This window comes from Cricetulus griseus (assembly GCF_003668045.3).
Source record: "Cricetulus griseus strain 17A/GY chromosome 1 unlocalized genomic scaffold, alternate assembly CriGri-PICRH-1.0 chr1_1, whole genome shotgun sequence".
In the NCBI taxonomy this organism is placed as follows: Eukaryota; Metazoa; Chordata; class Mammalia; order Rodentia; family Cricetidae; genus Cricetulus; species Cricetulus griseus.
In genome coordinates, this window is record NW_023276807.1 from 185982241 (window position 1) to 185998407 (window position 16167).

Here is a 16167-nt window from a genome sequence, read left to right on the forward strand (position 1 = left end):
CATTCCCCATGGAGTGATACTCTCTCAGCCTAGGCCCTCCCTCAAATGATATGACAGACTATGATGATCCCCGTGGAAGGTCTCACCCTCCCTGGGGAGTGCGTGGAGGGGCATGGGAGGATGGGAGGGAGAGGACTAGGATTGATAGTAAAATGAGATTGTCTCTAAATAAAAATAAACTAATAAATAAAACAAAGCCACACTTAATAGTATCACACTTCCTATGAGCTTATGAGGACAAATTACATTCAAGCCACCATACCCCTGTTGATTTGCATTTGCCAGACGGTTAGTATTGAGCACTTTCCAAGTACTTACTGCCATTTGTGTATCTTTGGAGAATTGTAGGCTAGGCCGTGTTTTTCATGTTTAACTCTCAGTATCCCTTATTTATTACTCGAGATGTTAGTTTGTCAAGTTTCACGAATTTTACCTGTTCTCTGGGTTACCTTTTGCTTTCTTTGACAAATGGATTTTAATTTTGTTGAAGTCCAGCTCATCTGCATATTTTCATCTATTGTTTATAGTTTGGATGTCTATCTAAAACTCAACAGTCAAATCTAGAGTCTTGAAGATCCTCTTTCATGTTTTCTTCCAAGAGTCTTTTATAGTTTCACGTTCAGGCTTAGGTCTGTTGTCTTTTCTGATTCGTTTTTGAACACAGGTCAGCCGAATGCTTTACTTTTCACTTGGATAGCCTGGTTTCCAATGCCATTATTGATGACACTGTTCTTTTCATAAGGAAATGTCTAAGTGCCCTACTCAAAATCAGTTGATTATTGATGCATGGATTTATTTCTGGACTTTGGCTTCTATTTCATTCATCTATATCGTCTGTTCTTTTACAAGTACCATACTGAATTTGATTCCTGTAATTAGTTATTAAGTTTTAGGATCAGAAAATGTGATCGTCGAACCTAACTTGATTTTGTTCATCATTTGACATTTTGTCATATTAATTTCTATGCTGTCTCATCTTACTATGCACTTTAAGGGCATACATTTTCTTCAAACTACTCCATCAGTATATCCCACAAGTCTTAATTTTTGTTGATTTAATTCAGCTGTCATTTTTTGTAGTTCTTTTTGTTTGCAGTTTTTAGTTCCAATTAATACATGGTTTAGCTATGTCATTGTTTAGAAAGTCTGTCACATACCAATTTTAATTTTAGTGCTAGGGATCAATGTTACAAATAGTTTTGTAAACTATGATTGTTCCAGTGTTTAAATTATACATTTTTATGTTTGTGTCTGGAGTTTCCTAGTAAAATTAGAAGATTAACCCTTTCAGATACTAAGATATAATTAAAATACAAAAAAACTTGTAATATTAGAAAAGGGTAGAAAATAGGCAAAGAATAGTGAGCCTAGAACCACCTGTCCTCTGTGCATATGAGTAATTCCTACATTACAGAATACTGTTGCAGGCAGTCCTTAAAGATGGTTGCCCTTCAGCTAACATTACCCAGATAGTTGGATATACATGGAATAAAAATTGGATGTCTTCTTCACACCAAACAAAGATCAGTTCTAAACAGATTCTTAATCAAGATTCCAAAAGCACTGGCCTTGCAGAATGGGGGATGATTGGTTATTTGCAATACCTAGCTTGAAAGGCCCTTTACCAAGAAAATGTAAAGAACTTTAACAAATCAACTAGAAAAAAGATGAGGAAAATTGACAGGTAAATAGACAGGAAATATGCCCTGTCTTATTAGTACTTAGAAAAGTTCAAATTGAAATCTTAAAAAAACAAACAAAAAACCCTTAGAGTTAAGAGTTGGTACTTTCAGTTGGGAACTAATTTTCTGTCACCTAGTAAAGTTGGAGGTTTGCTTATCCATCCTGTGAAACAACAGTTAACTCCCAGACTTGCTAAAAAATGGGGCAAATACTTCAAAGTATAAGCAGATGTGGGCATGCTATAGCATCACTTTGATCACAGTGTATTCATACAATGGAATATGATTCCAACAAGGTATATGATGAACTAGTTACACATATGCATTAGTCATGGTAATAGTGGACTCTGTTCGGGTCCACCGTATCACTGCCCTTCTAATCAATCACATGATGGGAATTCTTCTACTTTAGATTCTTGTTCATTTAATGTATATCCACTTCACAAATCTATTGATTTCTTACAGTACTGATCAAATCTTTTCCTAATTTCCATTGACCTTGCCAAGTTCTCCAGGCTCTGTAGTATAGAAAAAAGTCTGCCCTACCTTCCTAGAGTTACTTCTGGCAGAATCTTTTGTGAAATGTTTGCACAGTCAAACCAGCTATTTGCTCTTTAAACAGTTGCTGGTTTTGTTATGTATTCCTTTCCTCCCACAATTCACTCCCTTTACTTCTAAACAGTGAATCTCAGAAAGAAAAATACCTAATTATCTGTTTTTCAGACTAAATCCTTAGCTGAGATATCTGTAACATTAGTGCATTTGTGTCTTTTCTGACTCTTGTTTCTGCCTTCTTAGATTTGTGTATCATAACCTAGTCTCTGTGTTCTTTGGATCCAGTCCTGTTTCCCTTCATAGGAAAGATACAAATTAAAACACATTTTCTTGTTACCTACTCCTCTAGTTTTTTGGATAATGTGCCTGAAATCATTACATTTTGAAAGTAAACGCAGTCATACCAATGATTTGTAATCTGAAAACATTAATTTGTAGATGAGAAAAAAATGTACCTCCTAATTGGGAGTGAACCCCACAGTGTTTTACTTTTTCAAGTGATTTGTATCTTCTAACAGTTTCAGACCTAATTTTTTTACTTTCATAAGCAATGGAGTTGATTTGAGTACTCTAAAGAGTTTTTCATTCACCTTACCAGTTTATTTGGGTTTTTGTTGTTGTTTGGTTTGGGTTTGTTTGTTTTTTTGTTTGTTTTTACTTATTTTACATCTTTTACGTTTCCTGAGGACCCTGACTTTTTTGGTTTACATCAGCCCTGCAGGTGAGTTGGATGATAGTGCAGTAGGACCACAGTACACACACACGCACACGCTCACACACGCACCCTGGTTCTTCATAGAAGGTCAGGCTGACTGAGCTTCTAAGGTCCTGGCCCTCTACCAATGGCTCGCCATCCCCTGTTCTGTTTGCTGTCTGCTCTCCTTCAGGCTTTTATGTTTTGTAATGTCTTTAAATTCAGGTTATATAGTTAAAAAATAAAAATGTAAAAAGGCAAAACACACCATGAGTGTTTATATTTTCATCTTTACTTTCCTCTAATATCTGATTTCCATTTGAATTTATTCTGACATTCATTTTTCTTGACACCTTCTTGGTTTTCTGCTGTTATTTATACAGTTACCAGTAACATTGGCCTTACAATTAAATTTACTATTATCCACTAGGTGGCTCATGTGCACCACTTTTGGTTGCTCAAATTGACATTTGCCAGCTATTCATCAAATTATAAGTAAAGACAGTGCATTACATACTTAGAAGATTTTATATTTTACTTTTAACAACTGATTTGGAGCAGACATGGTGGTGTTCTTCTGTATTCCTAGCACTTAGGAGGTGGAATTAGGAAAATTGTGAGTGTGAGGCCAGCCTGAACTATACATGTATTAAGTGCTGAACTAGGTTACAGTTTCTCTTTTTGAGGTGGTGAAATGGGGTCTTGATATTGCAGCACAAACTGGTCTGTAACTCTTCATGTTGACCAGGCTGGACTTGAACATATATGATCCTCCTGCCTCTACCTCTACAGTGCTGGAATTACAGACTCAGGTCCCCATGCTTTGTCTTTGTCTTTATAAAAGTTTCTTGATTGATCATTGAGATTTTTTAGATGTAAAATAGAAAAATATGGAAAGTGGAAAATATGATCATTACAAGTTTTCTTAAGGAAACAATTGAAATAACAATAACAAACAGTTTTAAATGTTATAAAAGTAGTAGTTAATGTCTGTGCATGTATAGAATCATTTTTCTAGCTTGGTAGTCTTTGGTTCTTTTTGCTGTTAAATTGCTATGCAGTCTTAACAATTTTGGGAGTTCTATCCTATGTATTCGTAGAAAAATAATTATAACTTCTGACTGAACCACTGTTGTAACTTTATGCTTAACATGTCATCCTCACCGGGCAGTGGTGGCACACTCCTTTAATCCCAGCACTCAGGAGGCAGAGGCAGGTGGATCTCTGTGAGTTAAGAGACCAGCCTAGTTTACAAGAGCTAGTTCCAGGACAGCCTCCAAAGCCACAAAGAAACCTTGTCTTGAAAAACCAAAAAAAAAAAAAAAAAAAAAAAAAAAAAAAAAAAAGATGTCATCCTCTCATGACTGTGAGTAAATTTACATCCCTCATGACATGTTAAAAGTGATCTTACATATTGACTGTATACTGAGATTTTTTATTCCTTTCTATGAATTATCAAGTATTGACACATTTATACCATGTTGCCATGTATGAAAATTCCCAGATTTTGATAATTTTTGTTAACTAAGATAATGGTAAAGAGATTTCATATTCCATCCTTTGGAGGAAATGTGAGAGTATTTCTTGTCAATAAAGAATCTTTGGCAAATTATTTTTGTCTACTGATTTCCTGACATCTTAGTGTTGGAATCTTGTGTAACCCAAAAATGTTTAGATATACGAAAGGAACTGCCAGCTGTCAAGCTATGAGCATGTTTAATGATTTACAGTTGTGGCATGGTAATTAGGTTATTGAATCAACTTAATCTAAATGTTAATTACATAGTCCATTATTCAGTCACTTCTGAGTTTTATACTACAGGGTTACAATATATAGTTATGCTCCATCATGGGACTCAGTTTGGAAAATACTGCCATGCAGATTGAAAAAGTTTTACCTTAGGTGTAGTTTCTAAAACTGGATATTAAGCAGGTTTATTGTAGGTTAGTGGCAGCCTCCTTGTAAACAAGCAGACAGCAAAACTTGGTTTCTTGAATCTGCAATACTTACATAGTCACTAAATTTCATTTTTGTTTTCTGAACTTAAAATTTTTAACTGACTGATTAGAAGGTGTTGGCCCAAGAACTAAAGGAAATTTTAGTATTGATTGGAATTTCATAGTTACCTATATACTCTTAAAATAAAGACTATATTAGTAAGTGATAATGTTACCAATGGTGAGGGTCTTGTGTTTCCAGGTTATTGGCATCTTTTTCAAGGAATTGAAGCAAAGCCCACACAGATCTGCAAAAATACTATGGAAACTTTATTTAAAACAAAGCAGTAGAAAATATCAGAATACACGAAGGAAACAGCAGGTCATGTGAGTAAAAGTACTCAGGAGCCCAGATTATTCTTCAGGGCTTCCTCTTACAGGGCTCAGAAGGAGCTGTTTGGTGACCTGGTATGTAGTGAGCTTTGTCCTCTGTTTTGATTTATAGATGAGGTTGCATAATCATTTTTTTTCCTCTGCTCATGTCTCTTCCCATAGTGCAACCGATTTTAGTCATATGCACACTCAGTTATGTAGAAGGAATGTGGTAGTAACTAGGGGATTCTCCCTCAAAGTTCATTTGAGGACATGGTTTTGCCTTGAATGCTCATTTAAAAGTAGTTCACGCCATATCATCCCAGGTTACTAAGCTGTTCCCTATTTTTGCCTGCCTTATTTATATAAATAAGTAATAAATGAACATATGAGGTGGCTTGATGGATAAGTTTGCTTGCCCTCAAGCTGATGGCCTGAGGTCAATTCTCAGTACCCACAGGGTAAAAGGAGAGAACATGGCTGCCTCTGTACTGTGGACACCCCTGCACATACATACACATACATACATACATACATACATACATACATACACACACACACACACACACACACACACACGCACACTTATATTTTTCAAGTTAACTATCCAAAGGAGGTCACTAACCAGAATGTAGCATCAATCCTTGGTAATAGAACATTTGTAATATGAAAAATCTATTCGGTTAACCATGGTTGTTAAGAAAAATATTTGCAAGCACTAATAACTTAGTTGCTTCATTTATATTTAATTCCCTACATATTTTATATATTTTATTTTTGAATTATGTGTGTGCAGGGGAGTACCTTTGCATTTGTGACTAAAGGTATCCTTGGAGTCTAAGAGACAACATTAGATCCCTTGGAGCTGGAGTTACAGACAGCTGTGAGTCACCAGATATGGGTGCTGGGAACCAAACCTGGTCCTTTGGAAGAGCAGTACACAGTCATAACTGCTAAGCTATCTCTCTAGTCCCACATGTTTTATTTTTGCATAACCAAGAAACTTGTCTTTTCTTGGTTGACAAAACAAGGTTCAGTTAGAGGCTGGAAAGATAAGATAGAGAGTTAAGAGTATGTACTGTTTTTCCAGAGGTTGGTTCCCAGAACCCATGTCAGATGGTTCACACAACCATTTCCAGCTCCAGGGGATCTGATACCTTCTTCTGGATTCTGCAGGGACATCTGTGCTCATGTGTGCATTACAGGAGTGGGGGGATAAAATAAATATTTAAAAAGTTCAGTCAGATATATAGATAACTTTTAATACAATATAAAAGCTATTGATTGTCCTGAGACGTATACCTAATTCAGCAAAAAGGAACTGTTTTCTAATCTTATACATTGGCTTACGTTTGAACAGTTAAAGATAGTGCATTTCACTTAAGAAGGCCAGAGGTATAAAGACAGAAAGGTTTGGTATTCAAGAAATAAAAGTAGTTAATTGTTGTAGAGGCATTATTTTGAGCAGGGGGAGAACTAATATCTCTTGCTGTCAGTACTTACTGATGGATATGAATGGAGCAAAAATAGGCACAGAACATTAAAAAAAAATTGAAGTAGCTTAGAGAAGGGATGATAGACTTAAAGTAGGGCAGTATCTATGGAAATGGAAAAGGCACCTTACCAAGTACACAATATTTAATAGCCATTTAGATTAATTTATTCAAAAATTTCTTGAGTGGCTGCTCTGTAATTCCAGGAACAAATTCTATGAACAAAAAATGCTCTACCTTCACAGAGGTTTAGCCCTATGGGACCATCAGACACTTAGACTTCAGGGTAGTACATGTGTTATGAAGGAGAGCCATATGTACCCTGAGAGTATGTGCACTGACTGCTTGATCTCAGAAAGTGAGTCAGGGGAGAGAAGTGTGTTTAAAACAAAGCAAAACTGACCTGCATTGTTTTGGAGATGAGAGAGATTCATTGTGGCTATTGAAGAGGGAAGGAGAGACTTGGAAGAAAGGAGCTAAACCATCCAGAGCCTGGAATTCCTAATGAAAGCCTAGACAGAAGGTACTATGGTTTGATTTGAAGCAAATCACATGTTAGATGAATTAGTTTAATTAACAAAGTTTTAGGCTGGAGAGATGGTTCAGCTATTAAAGGCTAGGCTAACAGCTAGAAATATAGACGGTTTTAGTTTGACTACCTTATATACCATCCTAGAACCTTCATCTAGTAGCTGATGGAAGCAGAAGCAGACACCCACAACTAAACACTGAGCTGAATTCCTGGAATTCAGTTGTAGAGAGGGAGGAGTGATGAGAAAAGGGGTCAAGACCAGGCTGGTGGAACCCACAGAAACAGCTGACCTGAACAAGGGGGAGCTTATGGACCCCAGACTGATAGCTAGGAGACCAGCATAGGACTGATCCAGACCCCCTAAACGAGGGTGTCAGTGAGGAGGCCTCGGCAATCTATGGGGCCTCTTGTAGTAGATCAGTATTTATCCCTAGCATACAAATGGACTTTGGGAGCCCATTCCACATAGAGGGATGGATACTCTCTCAGCCTAGACACATGGGAGAGGACCTAGGCCCTACTCCGAATGATATGACAGACTTTGAAGATCCCCCCCCCCCCATGGAAGGCCTCACCCTCCCTGGGGAGCAAAAAGGGGATGGGCAGGAGGTTAGTGGGGGGCAGTGGAGGAGGGGAGGGAGAGGGAACTGGGATTGATACGTAAAACAAGCTTGTTTCTAATTTTTTTTTTAAAGGTTTTAGTTCAAAGTAAAAACTTGAGCAAAGTGCAGAGAAAATTGCTCAGAGAAGCTTAACATATGTAAAGGCAGGGAATGCCCTTGGATCTGTCAGAGTCAGGCATGGTCATTAATTAAACAGTTGCTACATGGCATGCTGTTTTTCCTTTTCTCTTTTGTGTGCTTCCTAGTTCTTTGTGTGCATTGGCTGTTGTTTCCCTAACTATAAAACTAACCAAACCCTCACCAGTTTTCCTCAATCACTGGATCCTCTGGAGAGATTCTGAGTGACTTCTTAAATCAGTTATCTACTGTTGGTCTACTCAGCCATAACTAGGAGGGGAGGGCACCATATAGCATTAACAATTAACTGCTACAAAGCCATACCCTTTCCATAGTTAAGACATGGAGTAAGTTGTATGATGGGTAGACTTCTCAGGAAGAACTTTAGACAGTCATTCAGACTGCAAACTGAAGAATGGCAAGCAGAGAGAAGAGTCAGGGGGCCCCATAAAGAAAGTACAGTAATCCGGGTGCTAGGTAATGTTGGCCTGAGTTAAAATGTTGAGTAAGAGGAAAATGGGTTTGTGGTAGATAATGTTTGAGTCTCCAGAACTGCATAGGTTGGATGTGGGACAGTAAACAGTCAGGAATAATGTGCTGTTCCTGGCTTGATTACTACAGAGATAATGAAAGCAGTTTCTGAGCTGAAAGAACATAGGAGAAACAGATTTGGTGCGAGTTGAGGGAAATGGTTATTTTTGTACATGTAATTTGAAGTAGCTTTGAGATATCTGAGTTTTCTAGTAGACTCTTGCATGTGTGCATCTGGAGTAGAAGAAAGACTTAATAGTAAACAGATATTTGAAACTCTTGAGTTTTTGGTAGTAATGGAAGCTCTGTGGATAGATGAAGTTGCCCTGGGAATGTATAACAGATGAGGGCCAAGATAGCCCTCAAGGAAATCCTATTTGAAGGCCCATGAAAAAACATGGCTACAAAGTATAGGAACAGAGAGGAATGAGAAAAATCAGTAGTTTACAGTATTCTTAGGAAGCCAAATAAAAGTATTCTAGGCAGAAGACTGACTGGCCTTCTTTTGTCAGGTCTGGAAACAAAATTGGGAGATATAATTTATGAAGGCAGTATAAAGCTATCAGATCCTCTTAAGTACTTTTAAAGGAAGGGTAAAATAGAAGTAAGCTGCCTGCTTCTGAGATTTGAGCAATTTTATGAAAAACCTAAGGAGAGATTTAAAAGTATACCCTGTAGACCACTGAATATTAACATTCTTGATGACTGTCCAGAGGGTTCTTGATCTTATGTTTTCTGTCATGCTTCTTATCCAACAGCCATTGTAGTTGTACTAAATGTTGCTGTTGGGTGTTAGAGGATATATCACCAAAAAAGACCCTTGTTAAACAGGTGCAATATGTGCTAATAATTTACTGTCTGGCTTTCCATTGTAGAAATGGTTTCTGGGACATATTTAATTATAGTTATTTGCTTACTTTTGTTCTTTTGTGTGTATGGGCGTGGTATATGTGTTTGTGGAGATCAGAGGTCAGCCCCAGGTGTTCCTTGGGAGCTAGCCACTGTATTTTGAGACATCATCTTGCGGGGGTGTGGGGCTTACTGATATAGTTAAGCTTGATGGCCAGTGAGCCTGGGTATCCTCCTATGCCCATCTTCCCAACACTGGACATGGTGCTCCACTTAACCCAGCTTTTTATGTGGGTGCTAGGGCTTGAATTCAGGCCCTCATATTTATGTGCTAAGGTCTTTACTGGCTATCTCATCTCCCTACCCCCTTTTGGTTTTGTTTTTTGTTAACTAAGAATGCATTAATACTAGTGACTTAAGGATCAGAGAAACTGTTCATCATAATAAAAAGAACCAGTCAGTATTTTCTTACATGTAACATGTACTGAACAATGCTCTTTGGTGGTTTTGTTTTTATGATGCACTCTTCTTAATGATGATGACCTAGCAGTCTGTGTTCCTATGGTGAATAGAGTAAGGACTTAGATGTTAATACTACACAAACTCATTTTCTTATATCACGTTTTCTTTTATTTTGTAGCCTTGGTGAATATTTGGATGAAGCCATTAAACTAATTGCTTGTCATCATGAGCAGAAGCAAGCGGGACAACAATTTTTATAGTGTAGAGATTGGAGATTCTACATTCACAGTCCTAAAACGGTATCAGAATTTAAAACCTATAGGTTCAGGAGCTCAAGGAATAGTGTGGTAAGTTTTTATTTCAAAATAAGGCAAACAGTCTTTAACTGCTGCCCTTTCTTCTCTTTTTAATATAAATCTTTTGGTAAGTAATCAAGTTTACTCAAAAAAAAAAAAGCTGTATAAACAAAAGCTATACTGTAGTAATTTTTTCTCAGGGATTAGCGGCGTTTTTTATTATCCCTAAACTGTAACTATTAACCAACAATGCTGTCTTGTAATATGAACTGTGATTAAATACTTACTTGGTCAGAGTCATATAGAGACGTATACTTATATCAGGAAAAAGGAAGTGGCAGACTTGTTCATTCCGTAAGTGCATCTATTCCCATTTCTGACTAGTGAGATGTCTCACTTAATCTTCACTTTCATTCTGTGGTGAAACAGAAGTTTCATAGATCTTACTACTTCACACTGGGGAGTAAAGTCAGCTAACACATCTCACTATGTTTCAAAACTTACGTATCTTTAAAGTTGATTTACAAGCTTACTTGTACAAAAAAGCCCAGGTTTTATAGATGAGCATTATTCTTTATAAATTGAAGTAGATAGCAGTTCTTGGGATAGTTCTACTACTGATTCAGAATCACTAAGTTAGCATTATAATTTAGTGTTTGGGGAAATGCTAAGCCATACCCAAGGATAATTACATCTTTATTACTACTTAAACAAAATTTGTTTAAAGTGTGTTAGAAAAGAAATTGGGAGTGTTTATGATCCAGCATGTTTATAAGGTTCTAGAAAAGCTCTTGCTTATGTCCACAAATACATGTACATAAGGCTGTTCTTTGAAGCGTTATTTCTAATAGCAAAAGTTGAAACAGCATCCGGTCTGGCAGCAGGAGAATATGTGATACATTCGAACAGCAATATACTGTGCAACATTTAAAGTGAACTGGAGCTGTATATGTCACCTGGATACCATCTGAAGTATAGACCTGAGTATTAAAGCAATACACAAAAATATACTATATTGTCTTATTTCTATGTAATGTAAAATATGCAAAGCAGTTCCATATACTTAGGATTGAGTACATATGTAGAAAAGATAAAAGCTTACCTCTGAGAACAGAAGAGAAAGTCTTTACCTGTAGTATGTTTCTCTTTTTAAAAAAATCAGAACAATTATGGTAAAATATTAAAATTTAACAGAATTATATAATAGAAACACTGGTTTTTATTCTTTTCTCAGGTCCTCAGATCTAGCATTCATACTTATCAATACTTTGAGTTTTTAGTTCCTCCTCCAAAACAAAATGTTAAAGGATTTGTTTTTTAGTCTTTTGTATACATCCTCTAGTATAGCTTCCTTTCTGTACTTGCTGTCTTGTGTCCTAAAGGATTAAAACACTACAGTATTCTTTGGTAAATACATTGTAAAAAAATTTGGATGGATGGATGGATGGATGGATGGATGGATGGATGGATGGATGGATGGGGTGTCTTATGTGTGTTGCCTGCTTATATATCTGTGTGCTATTTGGGTACCTACGGAGGCCAGAAGAGGACATTGGATCCCTCGAACTGGAGTTGTAGATGGTTGTGATCTGCCATATGGGTTCTGGGAATCAAACCTGTGTCCTATGGGAGAGCAGCTTGTGTCCTTAACTACTGAGTCATCTTTCCAGCCCCAAAATTCTCAGTAAATATTTTAAGTAGAAGTCATGCTCATGTAGCCTGTCTTTCTTGATAGAGCTGCAAGGTGAAAGAGTCATTTAGACTTCAGACTAATACTGGGAATTGGCATATCAATAGCACAGTAGGTGTAAAGAAAGGAACCTGCCATTAAGCCTGACTGCCTGAGTTCATTCAATCTCCAGGATTCATATGGTGGATCCTGGAGATTCATACAAGTCGTCTTCTGTCTTCCACATGACACCCTTACCCACCCCTAAACATATACATACAAAATGGATACATTTTTTAAATGCAATTTAAAAAGTAAGATAAAAAGAACTTATGCACACGTGCCCACCTGTCCACCTGTGCTTATTGATCTTGAGTGACACAGTCTTGGTGAAAAAAGGAAGGAGTCTATGTGATTGCTCTATAAGTTTGATTTTAGAACTTTGTGCCTAACTTTTTTTTATTATTTCTTATTACAGTGCAGCTTATGATGCTATTCTTGAAAGAAATGTTGCAATCAAGAAGCTCAGCCGGCCATTTCAGAATCAGACTCATGCTAAGCGAGCCTACCGAGAACTAGTTCTTATGAAATGTGTTAATCACAAAAATGTAAGTGAATATTTCATGTTTCTTCACTGTAAGTGAAATCAAGATTTATTCATGAATACATGCCTGTCAAAGGCTTTTTTATTTTTTAATATTAGGAGATTTAAATTACTTCTCTAGATTGAAACATTTAAAATCTACAGACTGATCTTCCTTCCACCCCCTCCCCTTACCCCCATTAGTAAGTAGTACCAAAAGGGGAAAAAATGAGTTGTGAAATTTAGATTGGGTAGTTTCCTGGCATTTAATTTATAGAAAGAATTTTAAGGAAATGTTTGAAAATCATTTTATTGGGCTGGAGATTGGCTCAGCAGTTAAGTGCACTGACTTCTCTTCCAGAGGTCCTGAGTTCAATTCTCAGCAACCACATGGTGGTTCACAACCTTCTGTAATGGGATCTGGTGCCCTCTTCTGCTGTGCATGGAGACAAGTCACTCATATACATAAATATTTTTTTTAAAAATCATTTTATTCAGAATTTTTCTCATCTTAGTTTTGTTGTTGCATGTAAAGCTGGCATTTCAGAAAACTGTACAGAAATGTACATTCCCATTGTACTTGGACATTGAAACTTAACACAAAATTCAAGATACTTCTCTGCACCCAATTCTGACTTCTTTTAAGTGGTATCAATACTTTTACTCAGATAACCACTGATAATAATAGTTGAACTAAAATTTGGAAATATTTACAGAGAACAAGGAAAACATTTCTAACTTGAAAATAAAGTTTTCATTCAATTTGAAAATGAACAGATTTTTGTTTGTTTGTTTGTTTTTCATGACAAAAGAGGGCATCAGATCCCATTATAGATGGTTTCTGAGCCACTATGTGGTTTCTGGGAATTGAGCTCAGGACCTCTGAAAGAGAAATCAGACAGTACTCTTAACTGCTGAGACATCTCTGCAGCCCCAGTTAGATGTTTTTTTGTTTTGTTTTGTTTTGAGACAAGGTTTCACTGTAGGTTTTGGAGTAAACTCTCTTTGAAGACCAGGCTGGCCTCGAACTCACAGAGATCCCCTCTCTCTGCTTCTGGAGTGCTGGGATTAAAGGCATGCGCCACCACCATCTGGCTGCAGTTAGATGTTTGCATTAAGCATCTAATGCATAGTTTGCATTAAGCATATTGATATGTTTATGATTATCTTAATGGGACAGTTTCCAAACTGGGAGGACATAAACAACTCGAGAATTGCAGAAAGGACAGTTTTATGAACCACTAAACTGAAAAGTGCTGGCCAGTGACATGTTATTCCAAAGGAATTTATAAAATATTAGTTCCATACTTTCTGGTGTAGAAAATATAATTCATCACATTTTGAGAGCTAGCCACAAATAGAACCTTTGTATATTAAAGTTACAGATTAATTACCAATGTGAAATGTATAGATGTTAAGGATTAGGCTTATTATTTGGGAAGTTTATGTGTAGTTTTGAAGGCAGTGAGACATGATGAGAGTTAAATACCACAAAGCAGTAATAATTTAATTGTCAGATAGTAAAGAGCAGACAGTACATGTTGATATCTCAGGGAGATTTCTCTGAGCTTCAATGAACTGAGAAGTCTTAAAGAGCAGAGAAGTAGACTTTAACTGACTCTTAAAAATGGGGTGAAAGTTAGATTGTGGGAAAGGGACTGACAGAGAAAGAGTGGTCATTATCAAGGAAGAAATTGTAGTTTCTTGTTGCAAGTGGGAGCCAGACATGGTGCTTCTCAGAGTTCTGCTTGTGGCCCTACCTCTGCTAGAGCTGCTCATACCCCTTCTAATCTCTGGACCTAGTTTAAAATCTTTTATGGCTGTTTTAAGTGTTGCCTCAGTTTTTCTTTGTTGAATTCAAATACTCCTTCCCCCACCTTGGGTGACAACAAAGATGTTCCATCTGCTAAATGGAGAGTATGGGAAGTATGTCTTATATGCTTAGCCACCTAAAGTGACCCAGACTGGGTGCTTAATGTAATCTGTTTATTGAATGAATATAAAATTAATATGGTAAAAACCATGAATGGCAACTCCACTCTGCCACCCCTGGGATATGATGGATTTTTTTATAACGTTTTATCTTTTCAGCACTTTGCTGTTCTGCACAGATCATCTTGAAATAATGTTTCCCTAATGTTTTCAGGGTTTTTATAATCTTTAGTTTCTCTTTTTATCTGGTCATTCTGATGAGACACTTAGCACACCAATGTCTGATGGATTCCTCTAATAGCTGTTGAGGCTTGTCTCTCTGTACTGCAGATATTAAACCACTTGACTCACTGTCTAACAAGTAATTGTCAAAGGGCTGATAGCAAGTCACATTGCATCTTGTTGATTTGGGAGAATTAAGAATAGTACTTCCAGTCATCGTCACTGCTCAGAGTCATCTGACACAAGCAACCTGTGTGCCGGGCCGATGGACGGAGTTCAGTGGCAGGATCCGACACACTGAGGCCCGGTGACAGCTCTGCCTCCAACTGCTGGCCTGAAACTGCCGAAGCCCAGGTAACAGTGACACCTCCATCCACGAGAAGAGGACCGTCATCAGAGTATTGGATCTGTTTGCATCTATCAGAAAAGAACCTTGGTCCTACATCCACCAGGAGAGCAAGAAACTCTTGCTACACCCACCAGAAGAAAGGATGAGAACAGGACAAGGTAAAAGCACATCCAACAATAGAAAACCCAAAATGACACCACCGGAGACTAGGAACCATACACCAGCAATACCTGAACATCACGATGCAGATGAACCAGAAGAGAATGACTTTAAAAGCATCTTCATGAAAATGATAGAGGACCTCAAAGAGGACAAGAGAAAATCCCTTAAAAAAATGGAAGAAAAAAAAACCCAAAAAATACAAGATATCAACAAATCTCTCAAGGAAACGGTTCAAGACCTAAAAACTGAAATAGAGACAATAAAGAAAGCATAATCTGAGGGAATGCTGGAAATAGAAAAGCTGGGTAAACGATCAGGAATACAGATGTAAGCATAACCAACAGAATACAAGAGATGGAAGAGAGAATCTCAGGAGTTAAAGACACACTAGTGGAAACAGATTCATCAACCAAAGAAAATCTTAAGTCCAACAAATCCCTATCACAAAATATCCAGGAAATATGGGATACCATGAAAAGACCAAACCTAAGAATAATAGGTATAGAAGAAGGTGAAGAAATACAGCTCAAAGGCACAGAAAACATATTTAACAAAATCATAGAAGAAAACTTTCCCAACCTAAAGAAAGACATGCCAATGAAAATACAAGAAGCCTACAGAACACCAAATAGACTCAACCAAAAAAAAAAAAAAGTCTCCTCGCCACATAATAATCAAAACACCAAACATACACAACAAAGAGAAAATATTAAGAGCAGCAAAGGGAAAAGGTCAAGTAACCTATAAAGGCAAACCTATCAGAATCACACCTGACTTTTCCATGAAAACTCTGAAAGACAGAAGGTCCTGGGTAGATATTCTACCTACATTAAGAGACTATGGATGCCAGCCCAAACTATTATACCCAGCAAAGCCTTCAATCATTATAGATGGAGAAAACAAGATATTCCATGAAAAAAACAGATTCAAACAATACATATCCACCAATCCAGCCCTACAGAAAGTACTAGAAGGAAAACTACAACCCAAGGAAGTTAACTACAACCAGAAAAACATAGGCAATAGATAATCCCAACTTACCAACAGCCAAAAGGAAAAAGGAATCCCACACATAATCTCTCCACCATCACCAAATCAAAAACAAA

At 37.1% G+C, this 16167-nt stretch overlaps 1 protein-coding gene across 6 annotated transcripts in view; it reads left to right on the forward strand.

Moving 5' to 3' along the window:
- Mapk8 (mitogen-activated protein kinase 8) overlaps positions 1-16167 on the forward strand; it is a 60298-nt gene that overhangs the window by 16652 nt on the left and 27479 nt on the right. For 5 of the 6 annotated variants that reach the window (XM_027389470.2, XM_027389467.2, XM_027389471.2 and 2 more), the window contains exons 2-3: positions 10027-10195; positions 12292-12421. In XM_027389470.2, the coding sequence (XP_027245271.1) occupies positions 10074-10195; positions 12292-12421 (252 nt within the window). In that variant the 5' untranslated portion in view covers positions 10027-10073. Of the gene's footprint in view, positions 1-5131; positions 5257-10026; positions 10196-12291; positions 12422-16167 lie in introns of those variants that run through there. The other variant, XM_027389469.2, reaches the window with a different exon arrangement.